The sequence below is a fragment of the Procambarus clarkii genome, chromosome 16 (genome assembly GCF_040958095.1).
Source record: "Procambarus clarkii isolate CNS0578487 chromosome 16, FALCON_Pclarkii_2.0, whole genome shotgun sequence".
Classification (NCBI taxonomy): domain Eukaryota; kingdom Metazoa; phylum Arthropoda; class Malacostraca; order Decapoda; family Cambaridae; genus Procambarus; species Procambarus clarkii.
The window spans coordinates 29,761,715-29,781,609 of record NC_091165.1 but is presented as its reverse complement, the minus strand read 5'-3'; the positions used below and the strand labels follow the sequence as shown (position 1 = coordinate 29,781,609).

The window sequence follows — 19,895 nt, the reverse complement described above, 5'->3', positions numbered from 1 at the left end:
CTCCTTATTCTCATTTTGCATTCACTGTGAACGTTGACCAGGGGAGAGGCGAGTCAGACTCTCCATAAGAGCTCCCTGACGTTCACTATGTAGTGAGAGGGAGGGTGCAGGGAGAGAAGAAAACCGTCATGGTTCGTATGCAATATCTCCTGGTTCCCCCCCCCCCCTTCCCTTGTGAGAGGGGGGAACCAGGAGATATGGAAGAGGGAAGGATATTCTTCATCATGTGTTGATATGTAATGGGTTCGAGAGAGGAAGTCTGGAGGCTTCCTGGGAAAGATATAAGGGATTTAATATTATGTAAAGACCAATATAAATAGTTTTTAATGTGTGTGTGTGTGTACCCACCCAACTGTGCCTGTAAGAGGCCGAGCTCTGGCTCTTTGGTCCCGCCTCTCAACCGTCAATCAACTGGTGTACAGATTCCTGAGCCTACTGGGCTCTATCATATCCACATTTGAAACTGTGCATGGAGTCCGCCTCCTCCACAGCACTGCCTAATGCATTCGGCGGCTAAATAAAAGTCGCCAACACCGATGGAAATAGAGGATATGGAAAATTTCACACAGATCCACAGTACGCAGAATGATTAGGAACACAATCAGTAAAAAGTATAGGTGTACTGAACTGGTGTGTACACACACACACACACACACGTGTTGTGTGTGTGTATGTGTGTGTGTGTGTGTGTGTGTGTGTGTGTGTGTGTGTGTGTGTGTGTGTGTGTGTGTGTGTGTGTGTGTGTGTGTGTGTGTGTGTGTGTGTGTGTGTGTGTGTGTGTGTGCGTGTGTGTTCGTGTGTTTGCTTTGCAACAAAGGGTTTATGCATTACGTCAACTGATACCATTCCTCAAGCTTTTCAAGAAATTTCAAGTACACACAAAACCCCAAATATAGGCGTTTTAAGTTAACATGTACAGACTTCGAAGTAACTTTATCAGTGTTATAATTATGTATATTATCCTATTAAATTGTTATATGTTAATATTCATGTAATTATTGTTATAATTTAGTTATTATTAATTAGTTTTTGATCATTATTACTCTTTATCAAAAAACTTTGGAGAGTTTTGACTCTCTTATTTGATTATAATTAGAATAAGACTTATTATTATTATTATTCATTGATCAACCATCAAAATAAGGTTCATTATATTTTAGTATTACTCCAAGAATTTGTATTCATCGATGGATAATATTGGATTTTGTATAATCCGTTTGGATATTAATGCATTTTGGATACGCTTTGGGCTCGAACACATGACGTGTGAGACTTGGGATGGTTTCAGGTCTGAGCGTGACGCAGAGAGAGATGAGATAATTATGAAGTAGTTATGAGATAATTAAGTGGTCATTACGTGGAGAATATTCTAAGCCAGTAAGTTCTATATAACACTTGGAAAGGATATGAGGACAAAGAGCTGGGATACGATAAAGGCAAAGAACTGTACCTAACCACTTGGACCAACGGACATCGAACGCCGACCTGCAAGAACGCCTTCCCTGAAGATTTCCTCAGGGACACCATCGGGAATCAACACCCCCCCCCCCCCCCTCTGACAATAACCTAAGATATGAATTAAACAGGAATATATCCCCTTCCTACCAGGATAGATAATGCTCCGAAAACCATGACCAAACCAAGGACCTGCCCCACCCAAAAAAAAACTAACATTTTAGATAGAAATGTTTCTCCCTCAGAGTTCAACCCTCTTATCTCAAGAGTTCTTAATCTGGATTTATCGCCAGAATACATCATGGTCCATAAATTTAGGAAGTGGGGGGGAGTCTGGAGCGAAGTTAGTGGTCTATAGTAAGCACTTAGCAACGTTTAATGGAAGGATGGTCAATTTGGGAGAGGGTTTTTTCTTCACCTGAGAAGGCTGCAAGCCACACATGGCTGACGAAAGTCAATACTGGAACACGCTTCAGGTATTGGGTCGTCGCAGCATTTACTGTACTGTGGTGGTTAGTGGGCATTTTGTCGGACGTCAACGTGTATGCCTTCAGAGAGAGAGAGAGAGAGAGAGAGAGAGAGAGAGAGAGAGAGAGAGAGAGAGAGAGAGAGAGAGAGAGAGAGAGAGAGAGAGAGAGAGAGAGAGAAACAGAGACAGAGACAGAGAAAAGAGAGACAGATGGCTTCCAATTAGTTCGTTTTAGTGGTGCAGGTGGTCAGACACAGTAGGCGGTGGAGGTATTTGGGCGCCGTCCAGGCCCCTGTGAGAGAGAGAGAGAGACAGAGAGAGAGACAGAGAGAGAGACAGAGAGTCAGAACACCGCCTCCTCCCATCATGCCTATGACAGGACCCGCCGTCGTCAATACTTGAGGTGTTGTGTACTGATGTCCGAATATTTTCCCACCACCTGTCTCTTAGTGGTTTCTCTTCGTCATTCTGGTGTTTGGTTCTTGTATGCGTGTACTCACCTACAGGGGGCCTGACGGCTGAGTGGGGAGCGCTCGGGATTTGTTGTCCTAAGGTTCCGGGCTCGAGCCCTCGGCGGAAACAAATGCTAGAGTTTCTTTTAACATGATGATTCTGTTCACCAAGTAGTAAATAGGCATCTGGGAGTTAGACAGCTGCTACGACCTGCTTCCTGGGAATGTGTAACAAAAAGGAGGCCTGGTTGAGGACCGGGCCGCTGGGACGCTAAGCCCCGAAATCATCTCAAGATAACCTCAAGATAACCTTTTGCTGGGATTGGCAGGCCGGAGCATTGGCACTTTTCCCCTTCCTTTAAAAGTCTTGGCTCTTTGAAGTAATTGTTCTCACACATTTCTTATCATATTTAAATTTTACATTAATTGATCTAGCTTTAACCACTTGCTTTCTAATTAATTATACTTATCTCAAACACTAAAGAAACTCTATTTATCTCTCGGACTCTTTTTTTTTTTTGCGTCTCTAGTTTCCACCTATGTTCCATGTTCTGTTGTTGCAAAATTTATATATTGTTTCTTTACTTCGTCAGTTTCTAATAAAATTTTGTATGTCGCTGTCATGTTTCCCGTATTCCAGCTTCTGGCTATGCTTGTCCAAGTCATGGCTGCCCTTAAGCTATATTTGTTAATTTTACAAACTCTACAGTAAATATCAACAATTTTCTCACTCACACGCACACACACACACACAAAACACACACACACACACACACACACACACACACACACACACACACACACACACACACACACACACACACACACACACACACACACACACACACACACACACACACACACACACACACACACACACACACACACACACACACACACACACACACACACACACACACGTTCACAACAAGATCAGAATGGTGGAACATCCAGAAACAAACCAATGTTATGAGAATGAGTTAATGCTATCAACAAAAATTCTAATGCAGTCAATCGTAAATGCTGTGTAAAACACCATTTTTTCGCCCATAAATAACTAAAAAAAAACGCTGCTAGAGTAACTAACATCCTCCCAAATGAGTTGAGGATGAGCGTCTGAGTAACATGAGTAAAACCCACACGAGTAACTCACGTATAAGGCGGGTGACCATCCTGAGGAGTGACGGTGAAGTATTCATCATTCAACATCTGCGATCCAAGAAAATTTTCTCTCATCCACACCTACTCTAGGAGTAGGATGAGCGGTGAAGAGACACGTGAGGCTCACTGTCGACCCCATGGATGCCCACGTGGTTGGCTTAGGGCCCTTGACCTCGGGGCCGTAGTTGACATTAACAATCACCCGTTTGCTGATGGAGGGTGGATGGCCGTTGCTAGCGATGCACAGGTAACCACCAGCGCTGCGTTGATTGACCTCCTGCAGGAGTAGAGTGCTCCCGACGTAGTCCGACACTGCAGGAGATGAGGACAAGCTCACCTTAGGTCTTTCAGGCAAGCAAGGAGAATATAGCGTTTGTTACGAGGAAGATATATATAACTTCAATCTGAATTGATGCTATATTAAAAAATATATATAAAATACCCAAAGGTGTGTGTGTGTGTATATAGGAGTGAATTCATGAACTCAGCTATACATAGTTAACTATATTCATGGTTAGGTTTATTCTATTCGTGTATATGTATATACATGGTTACTAGAATTGGAATAATTTGTATTCATGGTTTATCAGTGATCGACTAATCACCTAATCGCCTATTTTCAGTTATACTCATGGATGCTTGTTTAGCAATACTTATCCATTGAGTTGTGCTCATCAGCTAGGCACACCTACTCATACTCACCTAAAACACTTATGCTCTATGCCACTTATTCATCTACATGAGTTGTGCTCATCAGCTAGGCACACCTACTCATACTCACCTAAAACACTTATGCTCTATGCCACTTATTCATCTACATGAGTTGTGCTCATCAGCTAGGCACACTTACTCATACTCACCTAAAATACCTATGCTCTATGCCACCTATTCATCTACATGAGTATTTAGCGTATGTAGTTAATTATTGTAGTTATTAATTATTAACTAATTATCGTGACTCATTGTCTGCACATGAGTAATTAGCTGCATTCAATGTCACATATACATATATTTATATATTTATATATTTATATATTTATATATATATATATATATATATATATATATATATATATATATATATATATATATATATATATATATATTTATATATAGGCCTCATCATATAATATTCACCTATAGATTTTAACTCCTGGCTGCCTATACCTATGCATGTATCTCCACATATGTGTGTTCTCACATACGGTATACTAATATAAGTGTGTCCCACATATAATTATGTCCCAATATACACTACTAAAACTTAACGATAAATACAACGTTACTTATGTATTACTTAGATTTAACTAAATTCATTAGTAGAAAGATGCGTAATTTGATATTATAGATAAGCGTAGGAAGAAGGGTATACAATGAAGAGAGAGAGAGAGAGAGAGAGAGAGAGAGAGAGAGAGAGAGAGAGAGAGAGAGAGAGAGAGAGAGAGAGAGAGAGAGAGAGAGACAGAGAGAGAGAGAGAGAGAGAGAGAGAGAGAGAGAGAGAGAGAGAGAGAGAGAAAGAGAGAGAGAGACAGAGACAGACAGACAGAGACAGACAGACAAAGACCCCACACTGCACAATACGAGCACACACATATATATTACCAAAGTGGGCGTCGCTGATCCTAATACTGTCATAGTCCTCTCTGATCCACCTGACTGTTGGTGTTGGCGTGCCGTGAGCTCGACAGGTGAGGTTGGCCGCTGCGCCTCTGTTGACCGTCACCTGTTCAGTCCCCTCCATCTAGCACCGGCGGCTCTGTTGGAAGAGACCCTCATGAACAAATCCACAAGGGCCGTGACGAGGATTCGAACCTGCGTCACGATGCATCAAATGCCCTTGTGGATTTGTTCATTTGATGCATCACGTTAGTGTGATCTCTGTGTGTGAGGCACTCATGGCTGGGAAGGTGATGGGAGGTGAAGTGGAGATGGGAGAGGGGAAAGGGTGGATGATTATGGTAAGACCATTCACGAATGAGGAATAGGGAAAAGGAATGGCTGGGAATGGTAGATTGTATAAAAGATTGTAGATTGATTGTAGGTAGATTGTGATGGTTGTCGGGAAGACGGTAAATAAACTCCGAGTACTTGAATGGAAAGTATATGCATAGATATATGTAGAAATAATGCCAGGAATGCAGAGTAGGGAAGAAAGCATGGAAGAGGAATAATGGAAGAATAAGAGTGAAGAAGGAAGGATAGAAGAACAAGGGTGAGTAAGAAAATATTCGAGAATGAAGGGCAGGGATGTAAGAACTTATCGAGAAGAAGACATCAGAAGAAAGGTGAGATAAATGAGAGACTTGGAGGAGAGAAGAGAGAAGGACAAAGAACTGACAACAAAGATGGGAAGGGAGGATAGGAAGAGATCGATAGGGAAGGCAAGACAGGGAAAATCAGGTAGAAGAGGAAAGGTAGGAAAAGTAAAAAAGTTAGGTGATTTAAGGTTGGAAAAATAAGTTAAGGAAAGCGAGGAAAAGATTAGACAAGGAAGGATAGGGAAGCCAAAGAAGATAGGGTAAGACAACTGAGATTACGCACATAAGGCAGAGAGAATAAGGCAGGGTAGATAAGATAAGGAAGGCTAAGAAAGATGACGTTACCCACGGAACCTCAGGCGAGGAATGTAGGGCAGGAGAGAAAGTTAGGGTAGGTAAGCTACAAGAGGGTGTCCAGTTAATCAAGCAAAAAGATGGTAGCCATGGTAGGTAAGGAAGGAGAGGTAAGGTAACAGCGTGATAGGTAAGATAGGTAGGTAGGGTAGTCTGGGGGAAAAGAAGATGTATATACAAAGCTTCGGGGGGGAAATACAGATACCCACAAATATTACTTTTTGTCTCTCTTTTTTGTTAGTAACAAAAGCTGTTGAAAGTTTCCTCTTTCAATAAACCTTCAACGGCAGAGAAGTTAGAGCAATTTACAAAAGAAACCGAATCCCCCCTCTCATAGTACACCAACAGTTCCAATCACTTATATATTCCAATCACTTATATATATATATATATAACACTTTATAAATTCTCTCACCCCCAGGTCCACCCCATTTCTCCTCACCCCAGGACTTCACCCCTAAATCCTCCCTCCTCCCCAGGGGGCTCTCCCTCCCCCACTCAGCCCAATCCCCCCTCCTCCCCCAATCCTGCGGTATCCACAATTCTTAACCTCGTTTTCACGGCGGTTGCTTCAAGCTGTAGCCCAGCTGTCTTCCCCAGAGTCCTCCCCTCTCATTCTCACTATTCTCTCCTGACCTGACTCTTCTCTCTCTCTATTTTCCTGCACAATTTTCCCCCCTCGGTTTTTCCCCTTTCCTGGTTATACGTGTTCTCCTCTCATGCGCATCTCCTGATTACTCTTTCTCTCCTACACTTCCCTCTTAACATATTATCTGCTTGATTTGCATATTCTCTTTACAGCTGCGACGAGAATTGGATATTTACTGGAAATGTGTGTGTTTTTTATTGTCACGATTCTGCATGCCTGTTCTTCTCTAACTCTGGATATCTGTTCACTAACTTACTATCAGGATATCAGTTTCACTTCCACTCTGGATATCTGTTCACTAACTTACTATCAGGATATCAGTTTCACTTCCACTCTGGATAACTATTCATTTCAACTCTGGATATCTGTTCACTCTCACCCAGGACAGGCAGTCAGAGCCCAAACTCAGATTTCCCACCCAATCAGATTTTCCGCGAGGTTCTCACCCACAACAGCGAGGAATCCCGAGATGGATCGCGGTGGGGAAGTGTTGACCTGACACCAGTAGTGACCTTGGTCGTGCATGGTGACGTTAGCAATGGTCAACACCCACGTGGACCGCTGCTCCCGCTGGATCGAGATACGAGGGTTGTTCGTAATGACCTGCGTTGCTACTGTCAGTACCTGCTCCTGTACCCTTGTAGCCCCACGCCACCTGTCAGTGGAGATGAGACAGGTACAGACAGGTATTAAAGGATGTATAATTAGTAGGGAAAAGCAGGCCAAGCAATCAAGATTATATAGCTACGTGAGACCATATATTTATATATAATATTTTAATCTCACATGTGACCGATATATATAACAGTTATGTGGATGTGGGTGGTTATAATCAGATGTTTTATGTGAACTTTTAAAACGTTATGTAAACAAAACATCTGCCACAACATATGTGGCAGGTGTTTTACGTCCATTGTTGAAGTGTTTTCTTCCTCTGGTCTCACCCCCCCCCCCCAAATGAAAGTGAGACCAGGGGTATTGTTGATAATGATACTAATAATGAGGATGATGATAAATATATTGGTGATTATGATGAGTATGATGATGAATATCCTGATAATGATAATGTTTCATGAATATTCCTCATGTAAAAAAGTAAAATCTAAACATATGAGAACATTTTTTTCCCACAATGAATTACAGGAATTATTATAAGTTTGATATGGACAGATTCTTGAATGTATATTTGACAGGTGGAATACTTAACGAGTAGTATATGTGTGTGTAGTGCATGTGTATGCATGTGTATGCATGGATAAGATGTAATCACTGAAAACTAAATGTAACAATTTGCGTCAACCTAATTACTTTGTAGGAGGATTAAAATGAACTTGAGATGGATAAAATCTTGAAGCATATATATATTTTTCTAAGTGAATGTTTTGAGGTGTTTAATATTTATAATAAACCCCTTTTTAATTAAATAATATAAAAAAGTTTGATAATATTGGGGGAAGATAAGGTAATTATCAGGGGAAAGCGCTATAAGCTTATTACGACATTGTAGCACTTGGAAGGAACAAGAGGAAATGAATCTGGGATATGACGGAGGGAAGGAACAGTCCCCCTCATCTACAAGGATCATCGGGGAATCGAACACCTACGTCCAATTCATCAAAACATGAGTGGACAATATTCTGTGAGAAGAGAACCGGAAAAAAATGTTGTTGAAGACAGTAGGAGATGTGAGGAAAATATTAAAACTACGCAAGCCAGAGATTGCGTAGGCATGAGAGGGTAGATTATGTACACAACAGTAGACCTATACTGGCTTACGCCAGGCCCACTTCCATATATACCCAAGCACGTAGAGATGAACATTTTATTTGTGCAACTTACCTAGACAACCACATCAATATCCCCCACACCTTGGTAGTGTGTTTACCCGTGGACGCCTCAGCTTACCAGTCCATATTGACGGATTTTGAGTTAACATTTACTTGTGTCTAATGTGAATCCATTGTTACCATGTCTTGATAGTTTTAATATGTTTAGATTGTCTATATCAGTGCCTTTCCATCAGTCAAAAACAGCATTAGAATCTACTCTCGTTCTATTACTTTCAGGGGGAACACAACAATAATAATAAGAATAAGTAAAATTAAGCACTAAGCCTAACTATATAGTACATGAAAGGGCTACGAAGACACAGTTCGAAGACAGAGGCAAGGAACGAAGCCCTACCACTTGAACCATAGGGGATCGAACACCGGCTTGCATGAAGCGAAGCCGTTGCTATACCAACCAGTTAGCAATGGCACCTCCCCCTTCATGGGGGGAACGTTACTTCAGTGCTCTGAATATATCGTTATAAATAAATAAAAAAAAACAGAATAACATTGTCAATCTTCATTAAATTTTTTGAAAAGATTCTAAATCCATTCGGCAGTTTCATTACCAAACCTGCAAAGCATATTCCACGTAAGATTAGGGGGGTAGAAATAGCCTAAGCTACTCTATCCCTTTGAGATGTATTTATTGCTTATCTCAATAAACATACTTGAACTTGAACACGTAAGATCTCGTTAGGTCTCCAACAGCCGTGCCTAACAATGTAACTACTCCTTATTTGACGCCTGTGATATGTAGTTGAGAAATATTACATTTCTCAAAGTTTACATATAAGATATGTGCTAAATGTGTGATCTCTTTACCCCCTTGTCCTTGCTGAGACTCTCATGACAGGCGAGAGGTGTAAGACTGACAGGTGAGAGATGTAAGATTGACAGATGAGAGATGCAAAGATAAAGAGCTGGAAATGTGACAGGTTAGAGGAGAGAGAGATTGACAGGATAGGAGGTGGAAGAGTGACACGTTTGCGGTATGCAAGATTGACAGGTGTGTAGTGTGTAAAATACACAGGCGAAAACGTAAGATAAGACTGACATTTGAGCTGTGCAAGATTGCAATATGAGAGACTTACGATTTCCCAAGTGAGGGACTTACGATTTCCCAAGTGAGGAACGTAAGATTTCCCAGGTGAGGGACTTACGATTTCCCAGGTGAGGGACGTAAGATTTCCCAGGTGAGGAACGTAAGATTTCCCAGGTGAGGAACGTAAGATTTCCCAGGTGAGGGACGTAAGATTTACCTTGTAGTGCCCAAGGTTCTCCACAACACAGGTGAGCTTGGCGGTGCGGCCCACCTGTGACGTCACGTTCTGTACTGGCAGCTCAAAATACGGCGAATCTGCGAAAGACGAAATAATTGGCATTAATCTATGTAAATTGGGCGAAATTGGCATTGTTCATTACATAAATTGGGCGAAATTGGCATTTTGCTATGTAAATTGAGCGAAATTGGCATTGTTCTTTGCATAAATTGGGCGAAATTGGCATTTTGCTATGTAAATTGAGCGAAATTGGCATTGTTCGTTACATAAATTGGGCGAAATTGGCATTTTGCTATGTAAATTGAGCGAAATTGGCATTGTTCTTTACATAAATTGGGCGAAATTGGCATTAAGCTATGTAAATTGAGCGAAATTGGCATTATTCTTTAAGAAAATTTAATGAAAATGCTTTTATTCTCTAAGAAAATTTTTACAAAGCTTAATATCATTTTGAGCCGGAATCTAGGCCTATTAACCTCGAAGAAGGCTGTTTAATCCATCACAATAGCCCATTAAACCAATCAACAAAGAGTTCTTAATCTGTGAGGACAGGATTAAAGATTCGAAAAGTTGCAGTGAAAAAATCAACTTTTTTTTTAAAAAATTCGAAAAGTTGCAGTGAAAAAATCAACTTTTTTTTTAAAAATTCGAAAAGTTGCAGTGAAAAAATCAACTTTTTTTTCATACGAACGCGAAATAAGGCAGTACAAAGTATTGAGAACATAAGAATACATTAAACTGCAGAAGGTCTATTGGCCCATACGAGACAGCTCTTATATATATCCACCCAAATTCATATATATTTGTCTAACCTACGCCTGAAACAATAATTTTACGGGGGGTTTAAGCTGGTGTTCATCTGCATAGAACAAGGCCTGTAATGTTTCTCGTGGTCTTTCCTCTTGATGAAGAAAACCATATGAAGCATTTTTTTTTTTTAAGGAATTCATGAATCTGAAATCTCTATCAGGTTACAGAATGAATAAACTATGGTGGCCAAAGAACAAGAAACAAAGTCATTTAAAAATGGATTAGAATTCAAGCAGTTTAGAAATGTCACAACGACAGAACGACGTCCGTGAGAAATGTCAAAAGACTTTAAATTAAATGTGTAGTTTAGCAGTTTTTTAAGTTACTTTCTTTTGTGATACTTTCCAGAGAGAGGAGAAGAGTCATTAAATTTTCAACGCCATATATTGGGATTTAAACATTTCAATTGCCGTTGTCGGAGACAGAAAGGCTCAGTTAAGGCTTAATGAGGTGTCCTAGGTTAATTACCTAGGTAAATTGAAGTATCGGGTGAAATGAAACGTGCTGAACTGTTTCTATCCTGCCTGGAGATTGGAACAGGGTCCATTGGCTGCGAATCGAGGGCACGTAGGCCACTGCGCTACTGGATCCTAAACGAAACAATGTATTTATCAAGAGAGAGAGAGAGAGAGAGAGCGATAAGCCAGTATAACTACATAGCGCTTGAAAGGGATATTAGAACAAAGAACTTGATGACCATCGGGGATTGAACTCCGATCCTGCAAGATGTAAGGCCGTCACTATCCGATCAGTCCAAGTGGGTTCTTCTATTGAAGGAGTCAAGTTAGATACACAGTTGTAGATTAATCAATGTAATTGATTATCAATGTAACTGAGTTCCCCAAGATCAACTTTAGCAACGAGAGACAAGCCGACTTAAATTTTTGGAAAGGTCGTGGTACTGAGTGATGCCAAGTGACTTTTCTTTGAAAATAAGCAAGAAGCTTATCTGAAAAGTTTATTTCTACAAAATCGTACTCAACGAGGGGAAAACCCCGTGACGTACTCATTGAGTGCAGGACCTTTGACGTACTCATTGAGTGTCGGACCTTTGACGTACTCATTGAGTGTCGGACCTTTGACGTACTCATTGAGTGTCAGGACCTTTGACGTACTCATTGAGTGCAGGACCTTTGACGTACTCATTGAGTGCAGGACCTTTGACGTACTCATTGAGTGTCGGACCTTTGACGTACTCATTGAGTGCAGGACCTTTGACGTACTCATTGAGTGTCGGACCTTTGACGTACTCATTGAGTGTCAGGACCTTTGACGTACTCATTGAGTGTCGGACCTTTGACGTACTCATTGAGTGTCAGGACCTTTGACGTACTCATTGAGTGCAGGACCTTTGACGTACTCATTGAGTGCAGGACCTTTGACGTACTCATTGAGTGCAGGACCTGTGATGCACTCAGCGAAACATACTCGCTATATGACGTTTGTCACAGGAGAGGTCACACACTTTTCTCATCACCAGACGTTTCAGCAAACAACCCAATTGCGTGAAACACACAAGAGTTACATTTTTACGTGCAGTATAAAAAAACAAACAAACCATGTGCTATATATCCCACTCCAATTACACCTCTCGACGAGTTCATGAATATTATATTTTACCTTCCATCGCAATATTTTTTTTATTCTGCTTTCCCCGAGACCGTAAGAGCCACGATTTTCAATCAACACTTTATCAAAATAATTTTTACTTCGGCGACTTGATAATGACACGAGCATCACAGAGAGAGAGAGAGGAGCCCGCTAAACCTACAATGTGCGCTCAAGGGAGGATGCTGTAATCCTTGCTTTATAGCATCGTAATGTTTACAACTCTGAGCTACGAGGTTTTATATTAAGCGCACCGCCAACCTCCACTATTTTGCTACCCCACATGCGGTAAAATGGTGTATAAGTATTATAAGTATTAACATTACCTCCTTCCTGTTGGTGTGGGAGTTTTAGACCAATCAAAAAAATATGAGGGGGTTATTAAGACCACCACAGGAGTTTACTCACTAAACACCCTGAATACATTAAGCCCTGTATATTATTCACAACTAAAGTAAACTCTTGGTTTATACATATATATATATATATACACCGAGAAACTGGGTATACCTGGCTATACTTCTGTGTATATCCAGTTGCTTTTATGGGCTTATTTTTGTAGAAACATGTGTCAGCTCATAATATCTATCAATGGAATTATTTAACCAAGTATATATATTATTTGATACAGCAGGTCCTATGTAGACACGAGAGACAAGATGATCCCTTCTGTGTCTGGCGAATACAGTTTATATGTAGATTCAGAAATATTATTGATGTAAAACTATAGTGACTCCATATGGGATTTTGAATATGACGTCCAAACACAACAATTGTTAACTAAAGTGTCTCGAATATTTACTAAAGAGCATGAAATGTTAATTACATAGTATCAAATGAATTAGAATTTCGAAAATTGAATTGTTAGAATTGTTAAAGTGAAACAAATGTTTAACTACAGTGTATTAAATGTTGACTAAAGTCTAACCAATGTTGAATAAAATGTATCACTGCATTTTATGAATTTTCCTCCGTTCTGCTGGACCAAGAAATTTACATAACGCATTATAATTTTACAGAGACAAATGTGACACTAACGTAGGTTGGGCCATTAACCCCCCAACCCAACCCTCTCATATTGAATTAAGGTGGCGGCGTTTCGGTCCATCCAGGACGACTGGATCACAGAGTCTAGGAGTAATGGATCGAAACGTAGAACTCACTTTCCTTTCTATATATATAGTAGGTTAGGTTAATACAGTATGGCTTATGACGCGGCCCAAAAACAAAGGAAATAACCCATTTGTTGGTATCAACTGAGACAGACTGACAGACATACAGGAAATCTTGTAGCCACACAATACATAAATATTCAGTTGGAGGCGCCTAGTTAAAACTTTGTCAAATATAAATCTCCGGGAGTCAGGCCCAGAATACCTGTAGCAGGATTTCCCTCCTTCAACTTTGCTTCCTTCTGCAGCTATAGTTCGCTAAGTTTCCACTATTCTTTCTTGTTTCTGAGTCTCACTGCAGCGCTTCCTTTAGCGTCTGTCTCTCTTCCTCTTCTCTCATGTCACTTCATCTCATTCATCCTCGCCTCATGTCGCCTCACTTCGTCTGACATACATCATTTCGCTCGGTGTTTCAATTCCTTTGCCTCCTCTGACTTCACTTGTCATTCACTCAAACAAATAACTCGTTTACTTGAAATTCAACTCGCTTATCCGACCCAAATCATTCCTTCTTGCTTAATCTCAAGAGACCAAACAAAAGGGGTTACATTATACGTCACTGAAAGATAAAAAAAAAGGGGGAGATATGATCGCTACATACAAAATTATCATGGGGAAGATACAGGGTTGACAAGGAATATATTATTTTGCAGGGAGGTACACGAACACAAACATAAGCCAAAGGCTTATGAACCACACTGGCAGTATATAAATTTGTTTTATTGTTAGAAAATTGAATTAATTCAATACGCCAAGAATTAGACTGGTGGAAAGAAATTCCATACACAGTTTACAATGAATGTCAGTTTACAATGACAGAGCCCAAACGGTTCTGAAACCTAAACCTGACTGCTTGGACAGATCGGTATAAAGCTGACCTCAATTTTTTTGGAGGTCGGCGTTCGATCCCTGATGGTCCTTCAAGGTCTACCTTGCTTTTTACCTTGTGTTGGTTTCGAGGATCAACATCCCCGCAACCTGGTCCAAGCCTCCTGGCTGGTGACCTGGTCCACCAGGATGTTAGACGCGGCTGGTCACAGCCTCACGTATAAATGACAGCCTGGTTGATCAGATATCCTTTGGAAGTACCAAGATCTCTCTCTCTCTCTCTCTCTCTCTCTCTCTCTCTCTCTCTCTCTCTCTCTCTCTCTCTCTCTCTCTCTCTCTCTCTCTCTCTCTCTCTCTCTCTCTCTCTCTCTCTCTCTCTCTCTCTCTCTGTCTCTCTCTCTCTCTCTCTCTCTCTCTCTCTCTCTCTCTCTCTCTCTCTCTCTCTCTCTCTCTCTCTCTCTCTCTCTCTCTCTCTCTCTCTCTCTCTCTCTCTCTCTCTCTCTCTCGCTCTCTCTCTCTCTCAAGGTACCTATTGCACCTTTGCTTTGCAAAGAGGCTATTTTGGTCTCATGAGGAGTTATTTCCGTGTTTAGCGTGAAACATTATCATGAAATTTTAAGGTCTAGCAATGAACATTACCAGGAAACTTCAAAGTCTACCATTAAACATTACCATGAAACTCGTCAACTTATGTAAACTTGTAAATATAATTTCAAATTATTTTAAGCTTAATACTTGCTCATTAATCATATAAACAATGATAAAGAGATTTTACTTAAAGTTTTCTTAATTTTCTTTTTACTAATAAGTTGAAAATTAGCTTTAAGTTTGGAGACACATTTTTTGGTTTAGTTCAGGTATCATTTATTTATTGAGATTGTGATGAAAAAGTCGTTTATTACGAACTTAAACGAGGTAGTTTCCAAGATTTACAAAACTCAGAAATGACACACATCTTGGTTGTGTGAGTTTCCTACACGGTGTGTAAATGTTAACTGCCTTTATCGGGAGAGGAAATTAAAATATTAAAAATTTAGGCTGCAGGTTTCGTGGCTGTTTACCTGTGTTAATTAACACGTGCAGAGATAAGACTTTTTGTTTAGTTTAGTTTTTTTCTTTTTAATGCGTTCTTGTCTGATGATTTGCCTCAATTTTTTGTGTTCACATTATTCTTCCCCAAGTTACTTTAAGCCTTAATTCAGTAATAATCTAAATGAGGCAGCAAGCCTGAACGACCAGCATTTCAGTCACAGAATATTAGAACAACATTTTAGATGTAATTCAGGATAGCACCAAACCCCTAGAGCAAAGCGAACTCCAGAACGAACTGCCCTCTATAGTAGTGAGAGGATTTCAATATTGTTGCTAATCTTGAAGGCTTATCTGTATCAAAAAACAATAATTGAAATCCTAATGGAGATCAGAAATATTATTTCAACTCCGACCCTGACACACCTTACAAATAATTAAGACAGTGACTGCTAAATGTTTATTTTTATATTTATCCAGACGAGGAGTCACAATAACGTGGCTGAAATATGTTGACCAAACCCACACACTAGAAAGTGAAGGGACACGACGACGTTTCGGTCCGTCCTGGACCATTCTCAAGTCGATTCTCACAATCGACTTGAGAATGCTCCAAGACGGACCGAAACGTCGTCGTCTCTTCACTTTCTAGTGTGTGGTTTGGACAACATATTTATATTTATGAGTGAAAACGATATTTTATTCAAATACATTTCATGAATATGTCTGCGCATAAGGTTTGAGATGTCGTTCTTAGTGTTTGAGATGCTGTTCAGAATTATAGAGATGCTGTTCAGAATTATAGAGATGCTGTTCAGAATTATAGAGATGCTGTTCAGAATTATAGAGATGCTGTTCAGAATTATAGAGATGCTGTTCAGAATTTTGGCTAACGAAACTATACAGATATAGTAATCCGAATGTGTTAGCATTCTGTTAATGCGTTTCAGTTTCTGATGTTCTTAGCATTGAGAAGAGGAAATACATAAATTGGAAGTACAAAAAAGTGAATTGTCCGCAATTGCAAATGCTCCATTTCGAACATTTTCATTAAGGAATGAATGAGAAGCATTGTAACTGGGCTTGAATTAGTAAGTCATTATATCTCTCTCTTATTCTTCGACCAGCCTGACATGACCACGCACCAGCTTAACACCTTCTATTAAACATTCCTTGAATGTTTAATTCAATAAACATTCAAGGAATATAAAAATAAACTAATAATATTAGTTTATAATAACTAATAAAAACTAAACTAATAACTAGAATAAAAAGCTAAACTAAAAATAAACTAATTATAGATATTCTCTGAATACCTTTTGCAGACGTTGAAATTCTTCTTTTAAATGTCAAATCAATTCTTTAGCACCTTTCAACAGGCTGTCTATCTTTCATCTATTATACATTTGGGATGTCCTGCTATCCCTCTACGATATCACCTCAGCTTACAATGCACTAAGGGAGCCGGTTTTAAAGGAGCCGGTCGGCCGAGCGGACAGCACACTGGACTTGTGATCCTGTGGTCCTGGGTTCGATCCCAGGCGCCGGCGAGAAACAATGGACAGAGTTTCTTTCACCCTATGCCCCTGTTACCTAGCAGTAAAATAGGTACCTGGGTGTTAGTCAGCTGTCACGGGCTGCTTCCTGGGGGTGGAGGCCTGGTCGAAGACCGGGCCACGGGGACACTAAAGCCCCGAAATCATCTCAAGATAACCTCAAGATATACCAATGCCCTTTCTGCAATAATTTGCATGCTTTTGTATTTTGCAAGAAAATAAATACTTGATTCGGTATTAATTGCTGCTAGACCGGAATTTTTTAAATTCTTGTCAGTAAATCAGCTCTCCTATGAGTTCTTGTAGACATGTATCTTAGATCATACTCAAAGCACCATAGTTTAACTCAGGTGCAGTCTATCAGATGATTCTGGAATCATTAATAGACTCTTGCTCTTCTGCTCGCTAAGTTTCCACAAACTTTTCCTGTCTCAAACTTACGATGGCTAAACTTGTGCCACTTAGCATGCTTTTTCTCTAAAGTTTTATCCTGTTTCATATCCATTAAATATCAGCTCCTCAGGTAATGCACACAGAATATGGGAACTGCTCTCAAGTCTCCTAAGAACGCTTCTAAACGCCAAATAATACTCTGGACACTCCTAAGTATTATTTAGAATTTGCTTTCTATCTCAAGTCACGTGTAGTGATCATACACACACACACACTTCTCATCCCATTATACACACCACTAATCTAATTTTGAAACCAACTGTTAGAATTCAGTGCAACTGTATTTCACTTCTACATACGTGTTCTGTGTATGATATTTCAGCCGTTTCTGTATTTCTGTCCTTCCGAGCCGAAGAAAAGATTGGGATTTACGCTACGAAAAGCTTAATTCCTTGAGGCACAAAATGTTGTAATGTGCAGTTTTAGATAAGTTATCTAAAATTTTCTGCTGTCAGATACCGAGTCACGGTTCAAGTGCTGATTCTGAGCAAAAGCTTTGAGTCAATAGTAAGCTTTGAGTCAATAGAGTTGACTCAATTGTTGTAGAGTTGACTCAGTTGAGTTGTAGAGTGGAGCAAATACAGTTGACTATTGTCAGTATCGTCTTTCATCCCGGCGCTGACCCAGTTTAAGTTTAAAGCTTTAATGAGGGATTTAATCATAGAGCTTGGTAATTAGGCGGCAATTTGTGAGAGAGATAATTAGCAGTTGATGAAGTGGCCCCTCTCACACTGCACCTTAAGCGTAAGCGATGGTCAGGGATCTGCCGGGGTAATTAGGCTCCATTATCCTGCCTCACCTAGGTTCTCCTATCTCACACGCTCACTCATGAGCCAGCATCCCTACCAATCTCATCTCTCACTCATGAGACAGCTTCTCTACCAATCTCATCTCTCACTGATGGGCCAGCATCCCTACCAATCTCATCTCTCACTCATGAGACAGCTTCTCTACCAATCTCATCTCTCACTGATGGGCCAGCATCCCTACCAATCTCATCTCTCACTCATGAGACAGCTTCTCTACCAATCTCATCTCTCACTGATGGGCCAGCATCCCTACTAATCTCATCTCTCACTCATGGGCCAGCATCCCTACTAATCTCATCTTTCACTGATTGGCCAGCATCCCTACCAATCTCATCTCTCACTGATGGGCCAGCATCCCTACCAATCTCATCTCTCACTTATGAGACAGCTTCTCTACCAATCTCATCTCTCACTGATGGGCCAGCATCCCTACCAATCTCATCTCCAACATCCTCTCTCGTGGACAAGCATCACTACCGCTCTTTGACTCTCTCATTCGTGGATCAGCATTCCTATCTCTCTCATCTCTCACTCCCACACTTATGGACCAGCAATCTTAATCTCTCACTCCCTCACTTATGGACCAGCAATCTTAATCTCTCACTCCCTCACTTATGGACCAGCAATCTTAATCTCTCACTCCCTCACTTATGGACCAGCAATCTTAATCTCTCACTCGCTTTCTCAATGCAACTCTTACCTCTTCATTTGTCTCTCATCTCACAGAGATTTCGTATTCTTATTTGTCTTAGACAAATTCGGTGTACTTTCTGTAAATTTCATATTTCTGTGTCTCATCACTTTTTGTTCTCAGTTTCTAATGCTTCCCTCGTTTTAATATCCAAGGCTAAGCACTGGCGCTTTGTAAACTCTTACTTACTCTCTTGATCATCCTCTTGGACTGATCTATGCAGCGACGTCGCTACCACTTCTTGCCGGTCGGCGTTCGATCCCCCGATGGTCGACGTGTTGGGAGGGGCAGTGGTTGCATCATTCTGTTCTCATGTCCCCTTCCAAGTGTTATAGGGTTCGAGGCTTTCTCCTGGTAATTATCTCACTAGTGTTTATCTAGATGCTTGTAAACCATTTATCTAACCTACCTCCGTTTCTTTTCTTCAGTCCTTAAATTAATATCTAACATGCTTCAGACATTCCACTAACCCAACAACTCCAGGTATTCCTAAAGATTTTCTCCATCGAATCACTAAGCATTTTATCCATCTAAGACCTCGAATCATTCCCCTTTTTCTCCTATTACCCATTTTTTCCATCTAAGACCTCGAATCACTTCCCAATCACACATTACGCCAATAACCTAACCAACACACTCCCCCCATCACCACGAAACTCACAAACGCCCACCACTCTCACGCCTCTCGTACTTTTACTCACAAACCACAAACGTTCACACAATTTAATTCTCTTCTGTAATTAATAATAAAGCATAATAATTATTATTTATGCAAATTAGGTAGCCATGTATGCTGTTCCGGATATTTATTAGTCGGATATTTTATCATTTCTGTGAAGTGCTGAGTGACAGTTTATGCTTTGAGTGATGAGTGACACCAGGCACCATGAGTAGATGAGTGACAGGAAGCACAATAAGCCGTGAGTAACAGCTCACACTTGTATGTTGACTGATGTTTAGACACTTGAGTGCTGAGTGACAGGAACCACTTGAGCGCTGAGTGACAGGAAGCACTTGAGCACTGAGTG

At 40.4% G+C, this 19,895-nt stretch overlaps 1 protein-coding gene across 1 annotated transcript in view; it reads right to left on the bottom strand.

Annotated features, from left to right (window-relative positions):
- Positions 1–19,895, bottom strand: part of LOC123759897 (lachesin) — a 174,979-nt gene that overhangs the window by 11,426 nt on the left and 143,658 nt on the right. The window contains 7 exon segments of the mRNA XM_069325415.1: positions 3,530–3,618; positions 3,620–3,849; positions 5,141–5,267; positions 5,269–5,294; positions 7,246–7,423; positions 7,425–7,454; positions 9,891–9,988. Of these exon segments, the coding sequence (XP_069181516.1) occupies positions 3,530–3,618; positions 3,620–3,849; positions 5,141–5,267; positions 5,269–5,294; positions 7,246–7,423; positions 7,425–7,454; positions 9,891–9,988 (778 nt within the window).